The sequence below is a fragment of the Phaethon aethereus genome (assembly GCF_964289735.1).
Source record: "Phaethon aethereus genome assembly, chromosome: 3".
In the NCBI taxonomy this organism is placed as follows: Eukaryota; Metazoa; Chordata; class Aves; order Phaethontiformes; family Phaethontidae; genus Phaethon; species Phaethon aethereus.
Window position 1 is genome coordinate 64290370 of NC_138576.1, and position 23316 is coordinate 64313685.

Consider the following 23316-nt stretch of genomic DNA (forward strand, 5'->3'; position numbering starts at 1 on the left):
TGCTCAGCATGAGCTATGGCTCCAATAATGAAATGGGGCAATGAGCTCCCCGTGCACACATACAGTTTACTTATGCACTGCTCATTGTTGTCAGCAGAAACTTTTTAATGGAACGTGTTTGTTAATTCTTCATATATTCTTTATAAGCTATAAATATTTGCTAACCTTTGAACCAGGACTTGTTACCAGCCTGTCATGATATTTTTTCAAGTCTAACAAAAAATAATTTTTTTAAAAGTATACAAGCCTTTCTTGCTTATGTCATGTCTGCAGCAACTTTAAAAAAAGTATCTTTCCTTTCAGATCCCAAATAATATGTAGAATCCTATAAATACTACAAGGGTCTACGCCTATTATTTATGTTATTTATATGTTATTTATTATGATAAAAGCATCCTAAGAACAATTGCTTTAAAAGCAGCTTCCTTTGTGGACATCCAGGACATTCTGAAGTATGTAGCACATGCAGGAATACGTATCCCTTATTATTGTTCTGTATATTTGTAGACATCTTAGAAACACTTTTGCATTACAATCCAGAAATCACTTAGCCAGTGCTTATTTGCATCATAGTACTATTTCTTTTGCCAGAAGTCATAGAGGCTGCACACAGGTATTTGGAAAGAGTTTAAAATGGCTGTAATGTAACCACATGATAACCACATCCTTTGAGAGTCTAGTGCAGAAACTGTCCAAGGCAATGATAACCAGCAAACTGTTTTGCTCAGTTATCATGACATCAAAGGCCTTTCTTCTTTTCAAATCAGTGTTGAAATGCCATAGCTTGTCCTCTTTCTGAGACCCCACAATGGTCTCACCATAATTTCTCCATGCGCCTGAAACTCAATGCAGACATCTCGTGCTCCTGAGTAGCAGCACGTGGTTGGCTGCTCTGAACCATTACCTGGAGGTGGAAACACACATCTCTTCCCCACTGGGCCGGTGAGCAGGACTTCTATCGATACAGGGCAAGAACATCAGTAAAAATAGCCTGGCCTCCCATCTTAATGATGCAGAATGTTTTTTTGGACTGTGACCAGGAAATGAATAAGATAATTGTTTAGGAAGAGTAGGGTGAAATGTGCACTGGTGTTATTTGCAAGAAGGCTTCCAATTCAGTGTTCCACAAGACTGAGAAATCATGTCTGTTTTGGAAGGAAAATGAGATAATTCTATCTTGTGACATAGGAAATTTAATCATAGCCCATGCCTGTGCTCTGTATTTCTAGAAACAGATGTCAAAAGGGAAAAAAGTTTTGCAAGGTTTTTTCAGAGCTGATTGTTCAGTGTTTAGCAGTGTCATGGACCTCTCTTGGGAGGCTGCCTTGCCTTGCTGTGCTGCTGTCTGAGCTACTCATTACTAGGTTCTTGAGTCTCCACAGTTTACAACATGGCACCTAAGTTAAGCCATCACTGGAGTCTGGCGTTTTGAAGAAAAGATGGGTCATGGTCGCCAGGGCTAGCACAGGGTGAAAGTAAAGGTTATGAAGCAAGAGACAAGGAGAGAAATAAAGAAAGAAAAAAGGAGCAGGAAGAGGATGGCTGAGACAAAGTGAAGCATTATATCCTCACTGCAGTACTGCTCTTCTGAAAAAGACCACAAGTTCAGTTGCCATCTTGATCATAGAGGGAAAAAACAGGAAGGTGCCACCCTGGAAGTGGTCACAGGGAAGTAGAAGACAGTCACAGGGATTCAAGGAATTGAATGGAGGGCACAGAGGGTAGTAGATATGACCAAAGGATGTTTAAGTACATGCAGCAAGATGGTGAATCTGAATGGATTGGCTGGTGAGGCTCCAAATTCTTGAATGTCATGTGACAGCAGCTTGGGGTTACTCTTCCTCTCACCAAGTCCAAGTTTATAGACAGCATGTTATGCTGTTTATAATATAAGCCAATCCTGAGAGGACCGAGTTCCTCTGCTGGGGCCGACTGGAACACTGGGCCAGCATTTGCACTGACCCCACCTCAGCCCTCTAGAGCCCAGGCAGGCTCTTGCACTGCATCTGGCAGCTCTTAGTTTTCTTGCACTCTGCTTGTTACCCTACCCACCCACCCTCAAGTGCGCTAGAGGTACTCTCTTAGCACAGGACTGCAATCCTTGGCTTAAATGTGTCACGCCCCATGGCTGTATGCCAGCATTTAAACTGCAGGGTGCCAAATGGACATTGTAACTCCAAGAGGTTAAGAAACTAGCTATCTCTTGTAGGAATCTGGGCAGAAAGGTGGAGCAGGTGGAATAGTGCCAACAGCGTGCAGAGTGCCCACATGAACGCTGAGCTCACATTAACACACTGTGCAGCGGAATGCACTTTCAAACAGGATCACATGCTTCCATTAATTATTACACACAAATATGTATACTTGCTATGCTATACCAACATTTCAACACAGAGTTCAGTGCCAGTGGAAGCCTCCCCTCTATACATACATAACTTTTATCTTAGCACAGCTTTGTTTTCTTGCAATTGTGTTAGGAAAACTATTCTTGCATATTGTACTTCAGAATATTAGATTGTAATTTGACTATGAGTATCACTTTTGCTGTAATATAAATCTTTTCAGATGTGCATACTTCCATCTCCTGGACAGAATATGTATTGCACTTATCCAGTGATACTGATGTGTTTCAATGGCTCTCTAAGGACTTCTTGTTGTCCTTTGATGACCTTGAGGGACATAATTGTTTACTGTTCCACTCAGTACAAAAACTTCTCTATAATTAGGCATCTTTGGGGCTCTTTAAGGGGCACAGGAAGATTAAGTGATAGATGGATATAGGGAAGAACATTCTCCCTGAGGAGAGGGAAAGAATAATTTTTGTATGTTTGCATGCTTTCTGGGGTCTGAGCAGTATGAAGGAAATTATATATTCCCACTTCTTATGGAGGAAAGAAGGGAGAAGTCATGGCCAAATGTCCCACAGGAGCTGCTAAATGAGAATACCTGTCTTGGGATGGCAATGGTTGCAGCCCACTAGTGTGTTGCAACTGGGGTTGCAGTTCAGAGTTTCAAGCAATATATGTCGGTAGTTGGAGGCGGCCATGTGCACCTTGGAGGCTGTCAGCATGAGTAAAGGGCAGCGTTGTTCCTACCAGCTTTGCCCTTGGTGGCTCAGAGTGCTGGGAGAGGAGTGCCCCCACACTACGCTTCTGTCTCCATGGCTGTTTTTCAGAGGGCTCTGGTTAGCTTCTGCCCCCTCTAGATCTCTGTAATATCAAGGGTATGTCCCGGGCTGCCTCAGAGTTTGACATTAGCACCTACAGCCTCATGGTGCTGCAGTCAGGCCTTTCCCCCGTGCAGACTCAGAAGGGTTGTGCTGCCAGACCTCAAGGCCTGTGGGGCAGTTCTGAGTTAGCTGAGCGGTTTCTACGTTCCTGCTCTGTCCTCCCCTGTTCTCCTCAGCCCAGTGGGTCACTGTGTGGTTGGCATCTCCCCACTACCTGGACTTGGCCTGCAGCCTGCCACTTGGCAATGCCAGGAAGATCAAAGAAGGGTACATTATAGAAAAAGTGACTGACAATGAGGGTGACAAATGTCTTCAACTGTATTAGCCACAAACCATGGCTATCAATATTTGCTACCTATTTTTCACAGAATCACAGAATCATTAAGGTTGGAAAAGACCTTTAAGATCATCAAGTCCAACCACCAACCCAATACCACCATGCCCACTAAACCACGTCCCAAAGTGCCACATCTACAGGTTTTTTGAATACTTCCAGAGATGGTGACTCCACCACCTCCCTGGGCAGCCTGTTCCAATGTTTGACCACTCTCTCAGTAAAGAAATTTTTCCTGATATCTAATCTAAACCTCCCCTGGTGCAACTTGAGGCCATTTCCTCTCGTCCTATCGCTGGTTACTTGGGAGAAGAGACCAACACTCACCTCACCACAACCCCCTTTCAGGTAGTTGTAGAGAGCAATGAGGTCTCTCCTCAGCCTCCTCTTCTCCAGTCTGAACAAACCCAATTCCCTCAGCAGCTCCTCATAAGACTTGTGCTCCAGACCCTTCACCAGCTTCATTGCCCTTCTCTGGACATGCTCCAGCACCTCAGCATCCTTCTTGTAGTGAGGGACCCAAAACTGAACACAGTGTTCGAGGTGTGGCCTCACCAGTGCCAAGTACAGGGGCATAATCGCTTCCCTAAGTTATATTTTGCTCTTTGTTGTATTTCATCGCTATGTATTTTTTACAAAGATGGCAATGTGCAGAGCACCCAACAGTCAAATTGGCGCGTGAAACATATAGGATGGACCAAGTCCCATGTCAGACTGACAGTGCCTGAGCAAGTACCATGTTTGAAATGCGATGGCCGTGCTGCATGCGCACAGATCAACTGAGTCACTTGCAAACGCCCACGCACCCACCACGCATAACCTGTGCGAGCATCAGACAGAACGGGAGCGTGCGGTTGCACTTTTGCTATATATGAGGTACAGTGAAGTGCTGCAACCCCCACTGAAAGATGGCAGAGATTTACGTAAGGCTGTTCCCCATCTTCCTCCAGGCTGCCAGGTATGGAGGAACGGTGCCATCTGCAGCCAGACCACTTCAGCAGCAACAGGTGCGCTTACTGCCGTAGGGAAGATGAAGGGACCCTGCCCCGGGTGGCCCCTTGCCCCGGGCGGCCCCTTGCCCCGGGCGGCCCCTAGCCGGCCGCTGCAGTTGGCCTTGCCCCCAGGCGGCCGCTGGGCCGGGCCGGCTCTGGCACCGAGGGAGACCCCGCGGCCCTACCGTCGCCGTCTCCACGGCTGCGCGAGGGCCGGGCGCGCGGCAGGCGAGGTGGCGGATCAGGCAGCGCCGCGGACAGCTTCCACGCCGGCGCGGGCTGGGGTCCTGGCATGCTATAAGACCGTGAGGCGGAAACCCCGCCTCTCTCTTTCGTGTGCGGCTCGCGGTGGTGCGGGGGTGAGTAGCCGTGATGGCGCCGAGGCCTGCCGGGCTGAATCCCCGTGGCCGGCTGGGCATCGCGGCGGGAGCGGGCCGGGCGGGGGCCCCGGGGCGGCCGGTGCCACTCACCGGGGCGGCCTGTCTCTGTATTTGCAGCAGGAACCCGGGCGGGAACAGCACCCACCGAGAGCGCCATGGCCGAGGAAGGGTGAGCGGGGCCGGGGCCGTTGGGGGCGGCGGGTGGAGGAGCCGCGCGGGCCGCTTATCGCCGCAGCGCGCCGTTTCGCGCCGCTCCGTTTAGGGCCTTGCGGGCCCGGCCGTGGAGCTGCCGCATGCTTCCTGCAGGCGAGAGGCTGGCTGCTCGGCCTGGGCCTGGCTGTCGGGGACTCTGTGCGTGGCTTCCGCTTCTTTGTGAGGGAGCGTGGAGATGGCATCACTCGCCGTGAGGATCTAATTTCTCTGGTTTCTTTAAAGTTTTTCCAGTTTCTCCTTTGGCTTGGTTCTTTAGCTTGTTTCTGTATTTTTTTAATGATTGGATGCTTGCAGGTGAACGCGAAGCTGTTCCTTATATTTGTAAAATGTTGGCACGATCAGAGCAATATCTGTCTTCACTTTAGCATTACTGCTGGAGGTGTAATGGATGTTAACACCGCCCTGCAAGAAGTGCTGAAGACCGCACTTATCCATGATGGCCTAGCTCGCGGTATTCGTGAAGCAGCCAAAGCCTTGGACAAGTAAGTGGCGTTTTCCCACGTTGTCTACGGTGAATAGCAAATCTGGGTCAGGTATGTTGTGATGAGGTATGTTGAACACATACAGTGCTTACTTTGTCCTGATGTTTAGTTGAAAACTTTTGCAAGAAAATGTTTTTCTGCCAAAGAATTTTGTCTTTTGCTATCTCTATTTTGGGGTCTTTAACTGTGATCTTAAAATACAGATACTAAACTTGGTGACTCAAGAATAAACGGCATACAGTGTATTAGGTTCTGTCTTTCTGTGACCCCAGTGCTATCAAGTTTTCATGTGCATTGGTTTTGTGAAGAAAATGGAATGAAAATGCAATATGTAGCTATGGAAGTCTGGGACTCGGGTATCTTATATGTTAAGAAATGGTATACTCTTTTCAAAACTTTGTAAGAATTTGAATTGGGAGGGTTAATATGTATGTCAGACTTAACTGGGAAGAGATGGTTTAATTTTTATGAAGAAAAAGTGAAAATCTTAGGCTGCCTTTACTTTTTTTTGCTAGCTTCATTTGTTGTGTTGCAGCTGTAAATAATAGCTTTGGTACAATATCAAAATGGCATTAAACTTTTCATATATGTGCCAACCATGGTAATTACCTATGTTTTTTTGGTAGGGTGAAGTATGATATAGGTATGTGCATATATGCACATACATATAAACCTTTGTGTGTCTATATATAGGCACATGCTTTTAAGACCACAGTCCTTAAGTGTAATGCTACAGTGTTTGGGTGATGACTTAACAACAGTTTGTCGGATACCCCTTCACTCGTCTTATGAGTGAGAACAGCAGTCTGACAAACCTGTATGCAGAAAGCTCTAAGACAGGATACCAAATAATGAGAGAACTTAGGTGACTGACAGCTAGTTTGTAAGAGATCTTTTGAGTTCAGCTACAACTTTGTATGCTGTATGTTCAGAGGATGATGTATGTACAAGGCTCATATACCATTTGTGTGTGGTGGTTCTTGCTTAGAAAAGTTTCTGAAACATTCTGGTGAAACACATGATGAACGCGGCCATAGAGAAAACTGACTTTGTTTGCAGTGCTCAAATTACATTAGGTTAAGCATAGAAGACCTATACAGCTCTCTTTGTCAGGTATCCCTTTGGTATTCTTAACATTGTACCACACTATACAAAGATCCTTATTAGAATTGAGGCCCTGTCATAAGAGCTTCTTTGAACGTAAGTAGAAAAGATTGTTCTGAAGAGCTTATAACAACTTGACATGGAAATTCAAGCTTTTAATAATTACAATTCTAATGTTAAATTATTGTAATCTGAGGTAAACAAGAAGCAGCTTGTAACTTGGTTGCTTTGTAATAGTGACACTAGTTCTTTATGGGACCTGGTGTTCATCCAGCCATTACACCTTCTTCTAATGGCTGAGAATTTATTTAGTGGATTTTCTAGAAGTTTCCAAAACTGAAATAGAATGTGATAATAAAGCGAACAATGTTATGAGTAGTTTGGTACCTATATGAAAAACATAAAAAGTAGCAGGTCATATCAAAAGTATATATAGTATTTCAAAAGCATATGGTGCTTGCCTAGAAATCAATGTGCTGAATTTTTTTCTTCAGTTTTGCTTACTAAAAAAAGTTTAAGCAGTATCTGAAGTTAAATCTATAAGTTTTCTTTTTTTTAGACGCCAAGCCCATCTTTGTGTTCTGGCTTCAAATTGTGATGAACCCACATATGTAAAATTAGTTGAAGCACTTTGTGCAGAACATCAGATAAACTTAATAAAGGTGAGTATTGGAACTTCACACACAAGTTTGGAGCAGTTAGCCTGCTTGCAATATAAGCTACTTGTTCCAGCATATAGAGAGCTTAACCTTTAAAACACTATGCTGTAATTCTGTATATGGCTTATATAAGCAAAATTTCTTCTAGCAGAGACTGGTTTAGTTCTGTGTGATTGTCATAGAAGCAGTACAAAACCTGTATGTGCATGTAAATGGAAAAGGATGTGTGTCTGGTATTTTACAAAGTTAAAATTATGGTTTTGGCCTGTATAATAAGTAAAAATAATGCTGCAAGTGATCATGGACCCTGGGAGGAGTCCCAGTATGACTTTCTTCAAATTAAAATACTTAAGAGCTGTACAATGATGATACTTTGGCTCCCTCTACTGATACTTGTGAGGAAAGCAGCCATCCGTTACCCAATGCTTCTGAGTACAGCAGCTTTTTTGCTGAACCCAGTTATGTTAGAAATGGCTAGTTCTAATGTGATGCAATGTTTTACACAGGTTGATGACAACAAGAAGCTGGGTGAATGGGTAGGTCTCTGCAAGATCGACAGAGAAGGAAAACCTCGCAAAGTAGTGGGCTGCAGTTGTGTGGTTGTCAAAGTAAGATGATGATAGTTACAGCTTATTTCTTGACTTCTGAAAATAAGCAGTAAGGATAAGGTTGCTTTACACAAGGGAATATTAAATAGAGCTCTTAGATTTTTATTTTTTAAACAGTTGCTTTCCATTTTTGGTAGTGAAAATAAACTGCTTCCCTGTTCTGTATTCCCTTTTACATTTATTTAGGATACTCATTCATTTTGTGAGTTAATGGTTGTGTCTTTAAAGTATGCGCACTTGCCACTGAGCATTAAAAGAAGGGCCTTTCAACTAGAAGAAATTAAGTTTTGTTTCAGAAAAAAATGCCAGTTCAATGTGTCTGCTCAACTTGAAAATGTTTTGCAGAGCATATTTTAAAATGACACTGGTAAAGTAAAGCCATGGTACGAGCCTTGAAGACTTTGTTGTCTTTGAGGTCCCAAGAAATGGCTACATGGATCAATAAAGACTAATGCCTTCTGCATGTGTTTTCTTTCTTTTGCTACTGTTTCACCTACTTTCTTTAAGCAGAAATGAAGAAATTGTTTGGATCCGTATCAATGGGTGTTACACTTAAGAATAGTCTTTTATTAGAGAACGAAGGGAAGGAAGCTAGCAGATTGCTTGAGGTTACTTGTAGGGAATTTTGGGAATATTTGGGAATACCTTGAGAAAAAGTGTCAGTCTCAGATGTCCTTTTAAAAATAGGTGGTAAAATTTTTAATGCGTCTATGTTGTTAATGCCCTATCTTCTGTTACAGGACTATGGGAAGGAATCTCAGGCCAAAGATGTCATTGAAGAGTACTTCAAGTGCAAGAAATGAATGGAAAATAAATTTTGAACCTGGCTAGTGTGTATGTGTGATTAATGGGTGGGTATCAGTGGAATAGTTCTTTGAGTTGCAAAGGATAACATCAAAAGATGAAAGGACTTTTCAGGTCTGTGTAGTTTATTAGTATGTTGACTGTCAGCTTGCTAAAACGTTAATGGCAGTCCTTGCCATTCCTATTCTAGGGTGCTTTTCTTTCCTGTTCCTACCCCAGAGGTCACCAACTTGGGGAACTTTGCACAGCTTCTCAGTTGTAAAAATGTTGATGGTTACTGCCTTGATTTGGCAGCGCTTAGGTCTGTACTTTAGCAGGGATTGAGTAACTTGTCAGGGAAAGCCCGAAGTATTGCTGCATCTATGATGAGACTTTGGCTCCCTCTGCTGAAACAAATGAGGAGAACAGCCATAATCGTTACCCAAATCTTCTGAGATGCTGCAGGCATTTTTTTAATGCTGTCTTCATTTATTCAGGGAACTTGCTTGACACAAGGTGTCTTTTGGGTTTCACACACACCCCTGGTTCTGAAGCCAATTGTGGGTAAAATTGGCTGCTTATAAGAAGTACTGTCATGTACTTCTAGATCTGTTCTCAGTCAAGGGTAGCCAAGTAGTGGAGATCTCGCTGCTCAGCAAGGCAATGTTGAACTCTGACTTGCCCAGTGTCTTGGTTTCCCTAGTAGTTGGATGATGTACAGAACTTGTGGTTTTGTCAGTTTTTTTGCTCTTTGACAGCAAGGCAGGATGGGGACTGGAATTCAAGATTACTTTTCTGAGTTTTATGTCTTTTTTTTGCAGCTCTCATTAAAGCTCTAGAAGTCTCTTGGTTTTGGTCCTGTCAGTTTTCTAGTAGCTAGATCTGTGTGACTTGGATTTTTGAGAGGTTCCTGTAGTAACATTTTCAGGTGTATTTAATGGTGGAGTCACCTGTTCCAAGTTGGTTAAAAATGAGAAATGTATCTGTGTGCTGAACTTTAGTCTGGTCTGTGAATTTCTCGGAGTTCAAGTAGCTTTTAACATTTTAGTTAATGTCAAACTTGTATGACAAATGGAAGTTAACACAAATGTACAAATGTTACATTTTCCATTTTGTTTTTGAATATAGTTGAAATTGCAGGAAGTCGCTCCTGTAGATAGAGCCTTAGTTGCAGATCTTATCTCATTAAATTACTAGAGGTTTCTAAACACTGAGAATAGGCATAACTTGTAGGAATATTTCTTTTTAAAAGAAGTGGGAAAAACACTGTTGGAAAAACTGCAGTTGTCAGTTGTGTTTAACTAACAATGTTGAGTATGACTTACATAGAGAAGCACACCAAAGCACACTTTATCTTTTTCCTGTCTTAAGCTGCATCTTCCAAGAGTTTTGGTTAAAATACACTTAAGCTATTTGTACTTTGTATTTTTATAAAGCTATTTTCAGCTACATTATAGAGAAAGAATTGTCTGAAGTGCTGGTAGTGTTGGCAGTCTAACAGGATTTATGGTTTACTTTTCCTTGGCTGCCTATCAGAGTTAAATTCACAAGGGGAATTGGGATTCAAAATTGGAGCTCAGTCCCTGGGCTCAGTGGCCTTGTGTTGCTGAGGTTGAAAATTGTTTCTTAATTGAACATGCTTCTGTACCAGAACATTTTTTTTAACCTGGTAGGAGTAGTAATCTTAACTCCTTGGATCTCTGGATGCAGTGTAACTAAAGGTACAATCCAGTAAGCTCCTCCAGGGTAGCGGGTGAAGATACTTGGAAAAGATTAAATCCATAGACTAGCATTCTCAAATTGGAGGAAGACTTTGCTAAGCCTGTATAAGCAAACTGAACTTTTCCAGATGATTGGGTTTTTTGTCTAAAGTACAGCTTTTCATTTTATTGGTGGTTTAACACAAAATGACCCAGGACAGTGGAGAAGAGCATGGTCCCTAATTCACGTACACTTCTCTGACTACAAAGGGAGTTCAGGCAAGTAAATTGTCTATAGATACTTACTTTCTGGATGTGTATGATTATGTGAAGTTATCCTAGCTTGCTTAAGGCTTTAGGGCTATTTGATAAAATTGGGGTTGCTCTAGCATGGACAAACAATAGACCTTAGATTATTTTTTAAACTGGATTTGCCCTTCTAAATGAAACTTAATTTATCTTGAGCTCAAATCAACATTTCTGCTGATACAATTAGATTTATAAGGAAGTTCTATCTTGCGATGTGAAGCTCTAATACCAACATACTATAAAGTTTCAGAGGGGGCTACTTCCTAACTTCTTGTTGGGGCTGGAAATGGGAAGGATGTCAGTGGAAGAAGAGAGGAAATGGTGTGTCCAGGTGAATTACAGTTCTGAGATGATGATCCTGAAGTGAAAGGAAAGTACTATTGCTGAAAATGAGGAGTAAAAATAAAGGTGATAACTAATAAAATTCTTTAGAAGTTGTCTGGCATTTACTTTGCTTCCATACTCTAAAGAGGTGGAAGTCTATTCAGCTTGTTTTGTGTATTTAATACCCAAAGTTGTTCCCCTTTGCCCTTTCCTCCAGATTTCTTTATGGTGAAAGCTAATTCCAAGTAATACACTGCATTCCAATATTCTCAATGGATTTCCTGTCCAGCTCTAACACTGTAAACTATCTCTTGCCTCAGTGGGACTGCAATTTAGGAGCAAGGTCATAGTCATGGAGTTGTATGGCCTACAGGTGGAAGAGCATTGGTCCATAAGGATAGACAATGTACAGCAATGTGAGGAGATAATTTCCTAGTTCAGGGCATATTTATTCACAATGCTTCAGAGGAAGATCTTTGAGAAATAGGATATGCAGGGTAAAGAAAAATGTTCTGTGAGCATTCACAACCTATAAGAGGGTTTCAGTAAGAGTACATTAATTTGGTTAATCTAGACAAGTGCAATAGTACCACTTTCAGATTCATGTTAAATGTAGGCGAGATGTCTGTTTTTGTCAATTTGGAGTTGGTATGCTGTTGGGTTTTTTGACATGGGCAGTGAAATTCCTTACAAGTATTTTGGCTTGGTTTTTTTTCCAAGTTACGTAGGGGGAAGATGCACATTGAATCTATAGTTGTGTAAGACTTAAGGTTTGTTAGCACATTTGAAATTATACACTTAGTGAAGTTATTAATATTCATTGTAATGTAAATAGGTCCTTAAGGAGTTTTACATATATTAAGCCTGCAGACAATTTGGAAAGTAAGTCTAGCACACTCCCAACTATTCAGCTTCATAGAATATTCTACTTCATTTAACACATTTTACCTTGTTTATTTTTGGGGGGTGCGGTGGGGAGGAGGTATCTTCATTATCAAAATGGTTTCTGTGTTTCATTTATACCATGGTATATGGGATAACCATGCTACTTGGTTATACATGGTTATACCATGGGATAACCATGCTATGTAAGCAGTAGCTGAGCTATGCATTTGCTCTTCACTGTTACAAGTATGATCAGTTAACTTGGGAAAAGGGGTTCAAGTAAGGAGAGCTGTAGTCCAGGAGCAAGTTTGTTAGGCAGCATTTCTTTTGCAGCAATGGAATGATACATCAATATTACGTTCAGGGCTATGATTTTTTTTTAAAAAAGCTGGTAATTTGACATGTCAGTGAATATCAATACTAGGGAATGACAACTCTTCTCATGCCAAGGTTTTTTTTCATTGGAATAGAACCAACATTTCCTAAATACCTTTGCCAGAAAAAATTGGGTTGGGATATTAAATGTTCTGATCAAAACACTTGGGTATCAAGTTAGAGCTTTTCTCATAATGTTTCATTTCCCTGGAAGTGACCTTAGAACCTATACAGGGTTAGTGCTGGAGAACTGATTAAGATTCAGTTTACTTGGTACTTCCTATACTTTTTAAAGACTGTCACTAGTGTTTATTTTCAAAAATGTCCTGAGAACTAAATTCCAACCAATTTTTCTGGTTCACCTTAGTCTTTCATTAAAGTGAATTTGTTTTTTATTCAAATTGAGGAAGACAAGTGATTGCTAGTCCTTCATATTGGAAGACCTAGCATATGCGTCTCTGAGACCTCTGCTTTGTAGACTAAAGAGACCTGGTTTCTTCATGCTTTTTTGATATATGGTATTTTTGTTTTGCTGTAGAAGATGTATTGATATTGATGCACTCTGCAGGATTTAAGGTAAGGTTTCAAAGGAGACTTTGGATTACATTTTATGTAGCCATCTGTAGTCATCACCCTAGTGGTACCTGTTACCTGTCCCCTGATGGTATTAAACATGGGACTGGAAATTAAAGACTTTGGAATTTGAGTTCCAGGACTGACCCTGACTTTTCCTCTGTTGCTGATCATATTTAAAGTCCCTTGCAGGTTTTCCTTGTAAAACAGGGATAACAAAGAATGGTTTGCTCAATGAAGAATGTTTGGCTTTTGGTTGGCAGAAGCAGTGGAATGAATTTCTTTTTTCTGGACTAAAATACCAGTTTTTAGTGGTTTTGCATGGATTGGTAGTCCTTTCCAGGTTTAAATTTGTATCTTTCCATGTGAAATATAAAGCTAACAAAGTGCTCTGAAGAAGTGCTGGTAAGCCATTGTGAAGGTGCCAAGTACAAACTTTTAGATTGTATTGGAAGAACATAGTGTGTGAGATTTAAAATAAAAAAAATTCTTAAGCTCATTTTGTTTTGGAACTGCCTGTGTATCATCCTGACTCGTACTGCTTTTCTGTGACTTGTGCATTTTGCGTTAGATGATAAAAGCTTGAACATAAGCACCACCACCGTGTATTTACACAGCTCCTACTTTGATGGAGTATGGGCCATGACTGTGGCTCCTGTTGGGGTGTTGGTTATACCTGCCCTCCATGCTCTCCCATCATGGTGCCCGTTCTACTACTTCAGTCCCTTTGGAGTCTGGGATAACAGCAGTGCTACTCCATGCTAATTCTGGTTAAGAAGGAAGTATGTGTGCTCGTAATGTGTAGTGGGGGCCCGAGCGCTCACCTGAAGGTAACTTCCTCGCGGGACAGCTCATTCATGTCAGGTTCTCCCACTGTAATGCGCTGAAGTGTTTGCAGTAGCACAAACTTCAGGGGGTCAGGGCTTGTCAGCAGCAAGTTGCCATGATGCACAAGCACTTCTGCGGGCTCCAACCATTCTTTTGGAGAGCGTTGTTTATTCCGCCTGCTTTTCCAAGAAAAAAGTATATCTTCCAGACTTATTTAATGCATAAAATATTTTTATGGAGGGTTAGCATTAATCCCACCTGAAGAAAAAAGTATTTAGTATTAAAACACACAGTATCCTTCGCACTTTGTTACAAAAAAGGATAAACCCCAGTATTTTCTGACTAATATTCCTGATTTAGAATTGCCTCCACCTGTTCAGTTTTGTTCCTTGTTCATGCTTACAGAACCTGGATATCCCTCCTGCAGGCTTGTGTCCCTCTTGTGTCCATGTTACTGAAGCTGGTACAAACATGGTCCCTTTCCTGGAGACCTCGCAAAGGTGTCTCATCCAGTGTTGTAAAGGAACTCTGAACATACATCCATTTTCCAGCCTTGACTTCTCCTTTGGAGATGATGCGTTTGGGCTGTGAAGCCTCAGGAGGATCTTAATTTGTGCTAGGCCATTGAACCAGATACTGGATCTTGGATGAGCATAGTTGTGGCTTGGTTTATGTAGCCTGAAGGAAGACAGAAGTAATGGCAAATTATTTTCTCAGTGGTTTTAGACGATTAAGTAAATTCACAGGATATTTTTCAGCCTTTGGTCAGCAAGCAAATGTTTCTTTTGGGAGTCTTAAATTGAGCAGATGAAGTGGTTCATATGATGTTGCATATAATGATCCTACACACATAATTTTCTCATGCATTGGCATTATTTTTGAATTAAGGTCCACCTACAAAAAGCTTTAAACCCATGTTAACTGCTTCATGTAAAGCTGATGGGTTCTAAATTATGGAAGTAAACCACTGTACAAACACTGAACTTTCAGCCATTGGTACCTGTGGCTTCCTCCTTTTAATTCAGAAAGTGTCTGGGTCATGTAATATATGAACTAGTAGAAAGTAATTTGAAAATCACTTTGACTTACAGGAGCTTTTCCTCTCCTCCTCCAATTCAAAAGCAATTGGGGTGATTTTTATAGTATTTAAGCAAAAGTATTTAAAATATTTTCACCAAGACCTGTGCAAGCAATACAGTATTACATAAAATGGGGATGCTTTTGATAAGTTAAAGTAACAACAACGCTTTTAAAAAATTTACAAACTGATATAATAATTTTGTTTGTACCTGATTGGTTTGTTTACAAAAAATCCTTTTAATGATTATCTGATATTTCATATTGCCAAAAGATTATTAGGCACAAAGCAGTGTTATATAAAAATGTATGTCTACAAGGGGAAAAATGTTTACGTACAAACCAACCTAGCCGTTGTTGTGCTTATCTGATTGGAAGTATGGTACCTTCAAGTAGTCCTTTAGCTCAGTGTCAGGAATCCATTCATCTTTGCTGTAGCCTGACTGAGGCTAGTGTCTCTAAGATAGTAAGTTTTACTGTGTGAAGCACAAGGGTAAAGTTTGTATGTCAATAGTCTACAAAAATACCAATCCCTAAGTAGTCAGATACTCTTTTCTAAAAGCAGTGAAATAGGCATTTAGGTCGGTGCCTGGCATGCCAAGTTCCTGCCCAGTAAAATTTTACAATCAAGTTATGAAAGTGAAAAAACATATTTTCTGCTGATGTGCAAAAAAATGTTTTTTAAAGAAAATTTCCTGTTTTCTTACTCCAAAAAATGGTAATTCCACTATGCTTCATTTTTTCCTCCCGGCGTCTCCCTCCCTCTCCCCCCAATGGTTCTAAGACATTTTACACAATGAAAGAATTCCAATCCCTGTTAAAATAAGCTTTGTATTTTAAGGACAGAAAAAAGCGATGCCCCCAAAGTAACCTTTTATACTGATTGTATTGTTAGCAGCCAGTGTGTTGGATAACATAATACAGATGCTTAGGACAGGTTTAGGAAGGCAAATAGGGGGGGAAAAATGAAATGTTTCTCGTTTTAAGAGTATGTGTTTAAGGGAATGGAGGTCATATTTTGTAGAACCTCTCCACAAAAAAATGAAACACCCTCAGATATCCATATATATAAAAGTGTTTGTATGTCAATACAAGCTATGGTATATATTTTCTTTTTCATCCATTTATTTGAATGGACAATATTCAAGTAACACCCTTCAGCTTTGCTTTTCTCAGGGCAGCAAAATATAATGTTTGTCAGCACATGTACAAGAACTGCCTTTATGTGCATGGAATTTAGCAAGCTACTGTACTCTTAAAAACATATAAATTCAATTCCCATTTCTGCAGAGACTGACTTTCACCCTTCCATTCCTTCCATGGGTATATTTTATATCCAAATCAAAATCTCAGCTGGTTCTGACTCTTCCGTCATGGCTAGCTAACCACGACAGCTTTTAACGTTTCCTCTTAAAGACCAGCATGTCTTGATCCTTTTGTGATCATTGTGAACAGCATCATCATTCTGTCGGACTCTCAAGCCTATTTACCTTCCCTCTTCAAATGAAAGTGAGTTGGAATATGTTTGCCTCTTTTACTTGCAGTTATGTGACAACACCCCTAAAAATGCTGTTTGGGCATGAGCTATGAGTGATTTTGCATATATTCAGAAAAGAAGAAAAACTTCTAGCCAAACTGGCCTACAGCCAAGAAGTACGGTTGAAATGGAAGTGCCCTGTGTATAGCTGTCTCCATTATCTTATGATAAAATCCATCATGTCATTATTGACCGAGCTAGTATGGTTGGGAATATAGGTAATGTTAGCTAGTCCTTCCCATAAGATCCTAATTACATTGTTTTATTCCTTATTTTCTATGGCCTGAAATTGTTCTTAGTAGAGGGTCCATCTCAAATATTTTGATTTTTTTTTTAAATTTACTTAAGGAAACATAGCTGTTTCTGAGACTTCTGTTGTGTATACGTTGTTTGACAGGTGGTTGTTTACCTTTCTTTTTAATCCTAGCTAACTTCTTAAAATCTTGTCATTGGAAGTGCAAGCGTTTCCATTCATGGACTTGAGATGTAATAGGAAGGTGGGGGAGCACTTCCAGATGATGGGTGAAGGAGGAGGATTGGATGTGTGGGAAAGAAAAGGCAGGCTGGTCACCATAATTTATAATAGGTGGGGGCAGAGCAGGAACAGCAAGAGGCCGTGTCAATGAGAGACAGGAGAATCTGGTATTGAGCCTCAAGCATTGATTTCTTGCCAATAATAATCCGTGAAATGAGTGACAAAGTATGTCTCTCATTGTGCTCTAGCCCTGGTCTGTAGGGAGGACCAATGCCAAGGGACAGAAGAATTCAGTGAAGAGGGAGTAAAGATGCGTGCACACATACATGTGCATGTGCAATCTCGAAGGCAGATTACAATGCTCCAGGTAATATTAGGAAAAAAAAAGGGCTGTACAACCCCCGTTCAAGTCTCTTGGCACATATATATTCTTTAAACACACAGTCATATGCTGTTGTTTCTACAGTTGTCTTACACAATTTGAAGACAAAGCCGACGAGCAGACCCTAAAAATGAGCTAGAGCTTTACAGTGAAAAAGGCTGCTGTGTGTAAAAACATAAATAAAAAAGGTTAAAAATAGTGATGTAGATCGTACTCTGCCACTGAGTTCCTATGTATAAGTTGCCAGGTCACTTAGAAACGCTGACAAAGGGTGACTGATGGTGACTTTTCATTTTCTGGGTGTAGCAGCTTTCCTGTGCCTTGTTCTGTAGGAATGCCTAACATTCACAGCTATTGAAATGTTGGGTTAAGCATAGAAAGCTACCAAGCATGCTTTTTTTTTTCCTGAGAAATAAAAATTTACAAGAGTCTCAGAGGGGCTAGTCTCCACGGACGGGTGCCTGCATCTTGCCCGTTACGGTTTCCCAGGTGTAGCACGGGGAAGTAACCCCCGTTGGGAGGGGGGCGAAGGCCAGCCCCTCGCCGCTCCCGGCAGCGCTTCCCCAGCCAGGCGGGAGATGGCGGCCGTGCTACAGCGGACGGGCGCCGGCGCCGGCAGAAGGGCCCGGCGTGCGGAGCGCCGGGCTGCCCCGGGGTGGGCTTCGCGGAGCAGGTGCCGCGGGGATCCCGGCAAGCTGGCGGCGTAGGAAGCGGACGTGAAATGAAACTCCTTAATGCCTTTGAATGTTGTCGATTTCTGTGCGTGTTTTCCAGTGTCGTAGCCTTGTAAAATCCAAATAAGGCAGGTGGTTAGGCTTTTACGGCGTGTAGAAATGTGTTTGCGTAAAGCAAAGGACTTTGTTGTACAGCTGCGACTCCTTTAATCTGGCTTTCTCGGAGTTCTGCCACACAGAGCAAGCGTTCTCGTCTGCTTGCTTTCACAGGCATATTCCATGAGCAAGGTACAAACTTACAGAGGTTTGAGGGATGTGTTTAAGTAGCCGGTTGTCTGGAAGTTCACTTTGTACGTTATGAGAAGCACCATCTATGAGACTAGAGAACACCCGTGTCAAATTAAGCATTTAAAGGACAATATAGACTTAAGATAAGGGCCAAGATAGGTAAAGGCTTTTTTTTTTTTTCCCCCGCTGCCTGAAGTGTCTGATGTATTACAGTGTTCAAAGCATTTCAGTATGCTTATATTGTATTCACACATATGCAATGTATTTGAAACATTCCTACCAAGGAGATTGTGGTAAAAACTGTAATGTGCAGCTTGCTGGGTTTCATTGTAAAGTAATATAATCTCCACATGTGCAAAAGCCAATGCAATATTTTATTTTTTGCTTACCCCAGGGAATGTGATATTAAATTTATCAGCTGAAGTATTTGAATGAGAACTCATAAATATTTTTTGAGGTGCATCAGTGGCGTACATGGGGAGGGAGAAGACATGCAGCACTGGGTGAAGAGGAAGTAGTTGATACTTTTCATCCTCCTCTGTCACATAATAGCCATGTCTTGGCCTTCAGAAGGGGTACTGGTAAATTTTCTCAGTGACTGAAAACAAGTTTTAAGTTGGGGAGAATTTGTTAGTCACTGATTTTTGTTGATAATTATTAACATGGAATTCAGCTGTTGTTCATATTGACTACAGAGCTCTGGACGCCTTGCGGGGAGAGGAGATGGCTTCTCAAAAGCACGGTATCATTCTGAAGACATTTCAGATACACAAGGGGGACTGTTGGCCTGCCCGTTTTCTCCGATGCGCTGTGATTGTAGGCACCCTCACTGGGCAAGGTACTGCCAAATCTAAGAGGGGTCTGTGCACTGTGTTAATGTAGTTATAAATCTTTCAGGGCTTAGGCAAGCATCTCTGCATGGCATTACCCTGTGGTGTTGTGTGATCTAGTCTCTTGTCTGGAGTTAATTTGGGCGTCTCCAAAACAGCTCTGTGGTGCTGTAGAATAATCCAAGCCATGCTGAGTTAGCAGTTCTTTGTCATCGTTGGCTCAGTGTTCAGCTGCAGCCCAAATTGCCCGTATCGGGAAGGGTACTGAGAACATGACCAAAGATCACATTTTGCCACTGTAGAAAATCTTCTTACCTCCACATCTTGAGTACTGCATAAAATTGGTCTTCATATCTCAAGAAGAGTGTAGTTTTTTCTTTTAAAAAAAGAAAAAAGGTATGGAAAAGGACATCTAAAACTATTAAGGGGAAGTAATAGCAGGCTTATGGTCTCACTTCAGTTTGGAGAAGGCTGAGCGGGGATGAAGCTGATTTAAAAAATCAAGAAGGCAGTGCAGAAGATGAGTGCTAGACTTGTTTACCAAATTGTACAATGGGAGATTAGGGAACATGCATTGAAACTGATAGGATGTAATTTAAAACAGGTTTTTAAAAATGCCTTTCTTCAAAGCATGCGATAAACTTCTACAACTTGCTGTTGCAAGAAAGTGTGGAGTCAGAACATGTAAAGAGGTTCAAAACGGGTTAGACAATTTAATGGATAAAAGGTGCAAACCAAATACTATTGGGAATAGGCAGCAATGTTCCCTCTGACATCCAAAATCTAATAGCAGGATGCAGGAGGAGCGTGAGGATTGGACCCCAGATAGTGGCTCGTTTCATGTGCTCTCCCTAAGCAACTTCTGCAACAGCCACTGTGGGAAACAGAAGACTCTGCAATGGACAGTGGTCTCACCCTGTGGGGCATTTCTGATAGGAAAAGATAGGACAGGCATGCTCCCAGGAGTGCTAAAAGAGCCCAAATGGATGCCTAAAACCTCTGGTTTCCTGGTCACAGCCATAAAAAGGTACAAAAGGAATTGTTAGCACTTGCAGAGAAAGCAAGCAAAGAGGAGGTGGCTACTTCAATCCTTTGGAAGTGAAGAAGCTAGACTTTTTCAGAAATCTGCTCTACTAGCAGCCAGCTCAAAACTGAAGGCTAGCGGAGTCTGAAGGTGCCTCAGGGTGGTAGATTATAGAAGTGAGAGAAGCAATACACCTTTTTACTATCATTTAAGTTGAGGCTATTAGAACTGTGAAGATAGCTAATCCAGTTAGCTTTCTAGATAGCTGTAGGTAATCTTATTAAAAAGCTCTCGGGTTTTCTCCCTCTAAGGTTGCTCTGGTTTTGCCGTGGACATACCTTCTGTGCTTTTGTCATCTTGGGAATTACATTGCTGTGATGCACTTCACTTGGGAGTACTTATCAAGCCAGCTCAGAAACTGAAGTCAGTCCAGGGCTGAATTTGGCACGTGCCATCTATTGCCCTGCGAGTTATATTGCCTTCTTGCACCAGGATGGGCTATTTCCAAAAGGAGTTGAAAGTTGTTTTTTTCCCACTCCATAGAGTCTTTAATCACCTGGGCCTGTCCATATTAGAAATCAGCTCTTCGCTCTCCATGATATCTCGTCCAGCAGAAAAGGTGAACTGGCACTTTTTTGGTATAATAGTGAGGGAGTTCCTGGCACTTCAGAAGGCATTTCTCCCTTTGATGTAAAATAGCCCATGTGTACTGGCTTCTCTGGCACACTGCAAAGTTCACCAGTTCTCTTAAGTTTTTCTGAGAGGAACAGAATCGTGAAGGTGGTGAAAGGGTGAGTGGGGGCAAGGATTTATTTGTTTTTTTCTTTCTCTTAGCTGTTGTTGGCCTGAGATCTGAGGACTGAAGCTAAATTTGTAATTTGTAAGGACTGTATTTTGAAATATTTGCCAGTTGCTCCGGATAATAAAATAGGGATTTTTGTCCAGAGGAGAAGAAATGAAAATAAACAAACATGGATCTTTTTCACCTAATTTATGATCTGCAAATATGGTTCCTCCTCAACCTGCATGATTAACTCTCTTCAGTCAAGACTGACCATTTTGATTACATCTTCTATCAATAAAAAGGCATGAAAATTTTTTTCATAAGAGAAAAGAAATCCAACAATATCAGATGACTGCAGTGTAGATTGTTTTGCCATTTGTACTAGGATTTTAACCATATTACAGCCAATATATAAGTTACAGTACCTCACCTTTAACATCATTGTCAGATTTAGTTTAGTGGAAATTGCCCTTATTCATACCAACTTTAAACCCAGTAGAGATGGAAAGCTTTTTTGTAGGGTTGATACTACTTGTTCCAATGGATGCTGGTTATGGTATAGCTGGTTTTTTTGACCATTTGGATGTATCAAGAGGGATTACGAAAATTTGTTTAAAATGTTGCATTTGATTAATACTTTTGAAGCCCATTTTTTTTTTCTTTTAGAAATATTTTGTGATTTAAGTCCTTATAGAAAATAGTTGATTCCCGAAGGAAAAGGTGTAGCAGTTCTGTGTTAAGGTCTCTGTTCAAACTTACTATCCCAGCCTCAGAAATGTGTTTTCACTAACCTAAGAGTGTGATAAGCTGAAGAAGAGGGTGCGCAGTTTAGGCATTTGGCAGTGCTTCCAGTGGAGCTGCTGTGCTGGGGTAGTGGTGGAGGTTCATGAAGTGAGGTGTTCTTTCGAGTCTATCATGTCTCAGCTACTTTACAATCTCTGGAGGGTCCCAGGCAGAGTTTCTACAAGCTGTGCCTTGGTGTTCACCAGATAGTACATGTGCTGCAGATGTTTTAGGCTGATCACCTGAAGTTTGTGATAACTACAACACGTGCTATGTTTTGGATGATCTCAATAATACGTCTAGTATCTTATTTCTGAGGCATTTTTGCTGCATGAAGCAATAAATTCAATTCTGTCATCATTAGGCAGGTGTTTATATGTACTGCAAGACTTTAATCTCTCTCCAGGGAACAAGATACTTTAGGGGCCCATTCTGTGACTTGGCGTTTGCTTTGCATCTCTGGCATGGTCCTGTTTCTCTCTATGCCAGGAGAGCAAGCATGGTTTTATGGTTAGGACATGGGTTTTGGATCGTTCCCCAGCTTTGCCAGTGGTTGCCGTGAAACCTAGAGCAAATCTGTCCCTCAACTCACCAATTACAAAAAGCCAGGGTACCGTGGCTTTTTATTTCTGCTGTGTGTTTCATTACGTAGCTTAGAAACCCTTTAGGACATGGACTGCGTTGTGTTAGATGAATGTATCATGGATCTTTGTACTGTAGTCACAGTCTACTGGTAATAATAGAATAGAAGTTTAATCTACAGAATATTTGATAAAGAGGTCCCAAAAATACAAATGACTTGCCATCACTCTGTACTTTGATAGTCATATAATGTGCCAACAAGAGATTCATGGTTGTGACATGGCTACCATAATGTTTGGGTTTGGGAGAGTGTCAGTGTGTACTGTTTTCCTAAAACAGGTTTATGTAGGTGGTGGGCTGATTTGTAACTGGATCATGAATTATTTTTTTTCAGACCTACCCAAGTCCTATCCATGCAGTGTCTCCCTGGTTCCTGTAGGGAGTCCTGGTGATCCCTCACGTTCTCTGTCTCCGAGGGCCTGGCTGTTTCTGGCTGCAGCAGCTCCCAGGTCTGAAGGCAGTTTACAGCATCTGAACGGCCTGGGAAACCTGGAGTCTGCTCACTGATGGTTGTTGAGCAGTCATTAGTGAAACCTTGTGCTGAACCTTGGTAAAAACTACTTGGGTAGCCATGAGAAAATTTGTAAAACAAAGAACAGAGTGGAAGGAAATGCCTTGGCAATGCTTTGAGTAGAGAGCTTATAAGCCCACTAGCTCTTATTGTCAGAAAATTAACTCAGGGAAGAAAAAAATAGCGTTTTTAAAGTTTTGGATCCTGGGAGAAAACTCACAAAGAAATTCATCAGATTCTCACAAGATAATTTTGGTATTGAATCAGCCCAGCCATAAAGGCAATGTTAAAACCATTATGTCAAGGAATTGTGGTCAACTGAAAAAAATAAATAAACGTTTCCAAATAAACTTCCCGTACTTAGAAGATAGTATGGTAGGATAACGTTAAGGCAAACAGAAAGACTATGAGAAGCCCAGACAAATCCTCACAGCTTTAAACATGAGCTAATTTGTTGTATGCATGAAGTCAAGAAAGCAGCTACCATTTGCATCAAGCAGTTAATGTTTTCTTTTAGCTATATTTCAAAAA

General features: G+C 41.4%; 1 protein-coding gene across 2 annotated transcripts; it reads left to right on the top strand.

Moving 5' to 3' along the window:
- The first annotated feature begins 4903 nt into the window (after positions 1 to 4903).
- Positions 4904 to 8828, top strand: RPS12 (ribosomal protein S12). 2 transcript variants are annotated; one of them, XM_081997875.1, is made up of 6 exons: positions 4904 to 4914; positions 5053 to 5104; positions 5514 to 5630; positions 7294 to 7396; positions 7900 to 8001; positions 8742 to 8828. In XM_081997875.1, exons 2-6 carry the CDS (start codon positions 5091 to 5093, stop codon positions 8802 to 8804), a joined length of 399 nt encoding a protein of 132 aa, XP_081854001.1. In that variant the 5' UTR covers positions 4904 to 4914; positions 5053 to 5090; the 3' UTR covers positions 8805 to 8828. The 2 variants fall into 2 exon arrangements, with proteins under 2 accessions (XP_081854001.1, XP_081854002.1); XM_081997876.1 differs by lacking the exon at positions 4904 to 4914 and having other exon boundaries at positions 4940 to 5104.
- The last annotated feature ends 14488 nt before the right edge of the window (positions 8829 to 23316 follow it).

What these genes read in the sequence shown, in the direction of transcription:
- RPS12 (XM_081997875.1), top strand. An exon ending in GCAGCCAAAGCCTTGGACAA is followed by an intron (nt 5,631 to 7,293) that starts GTAAGTGGCGTT and finishes TCTTTTTTTTAG; the next exon opens with ACGCCAAGCCCATCTTTGTG. An exon ending in GCAGTTGTGTGGTTGTCAAA is followed by an intron (nt 8,002 to 8,741) that starts GTAAGATGATGA and finishes CTTCTGTTACAG; the next exon opens with GACTATGGGAAGGAATCTCA.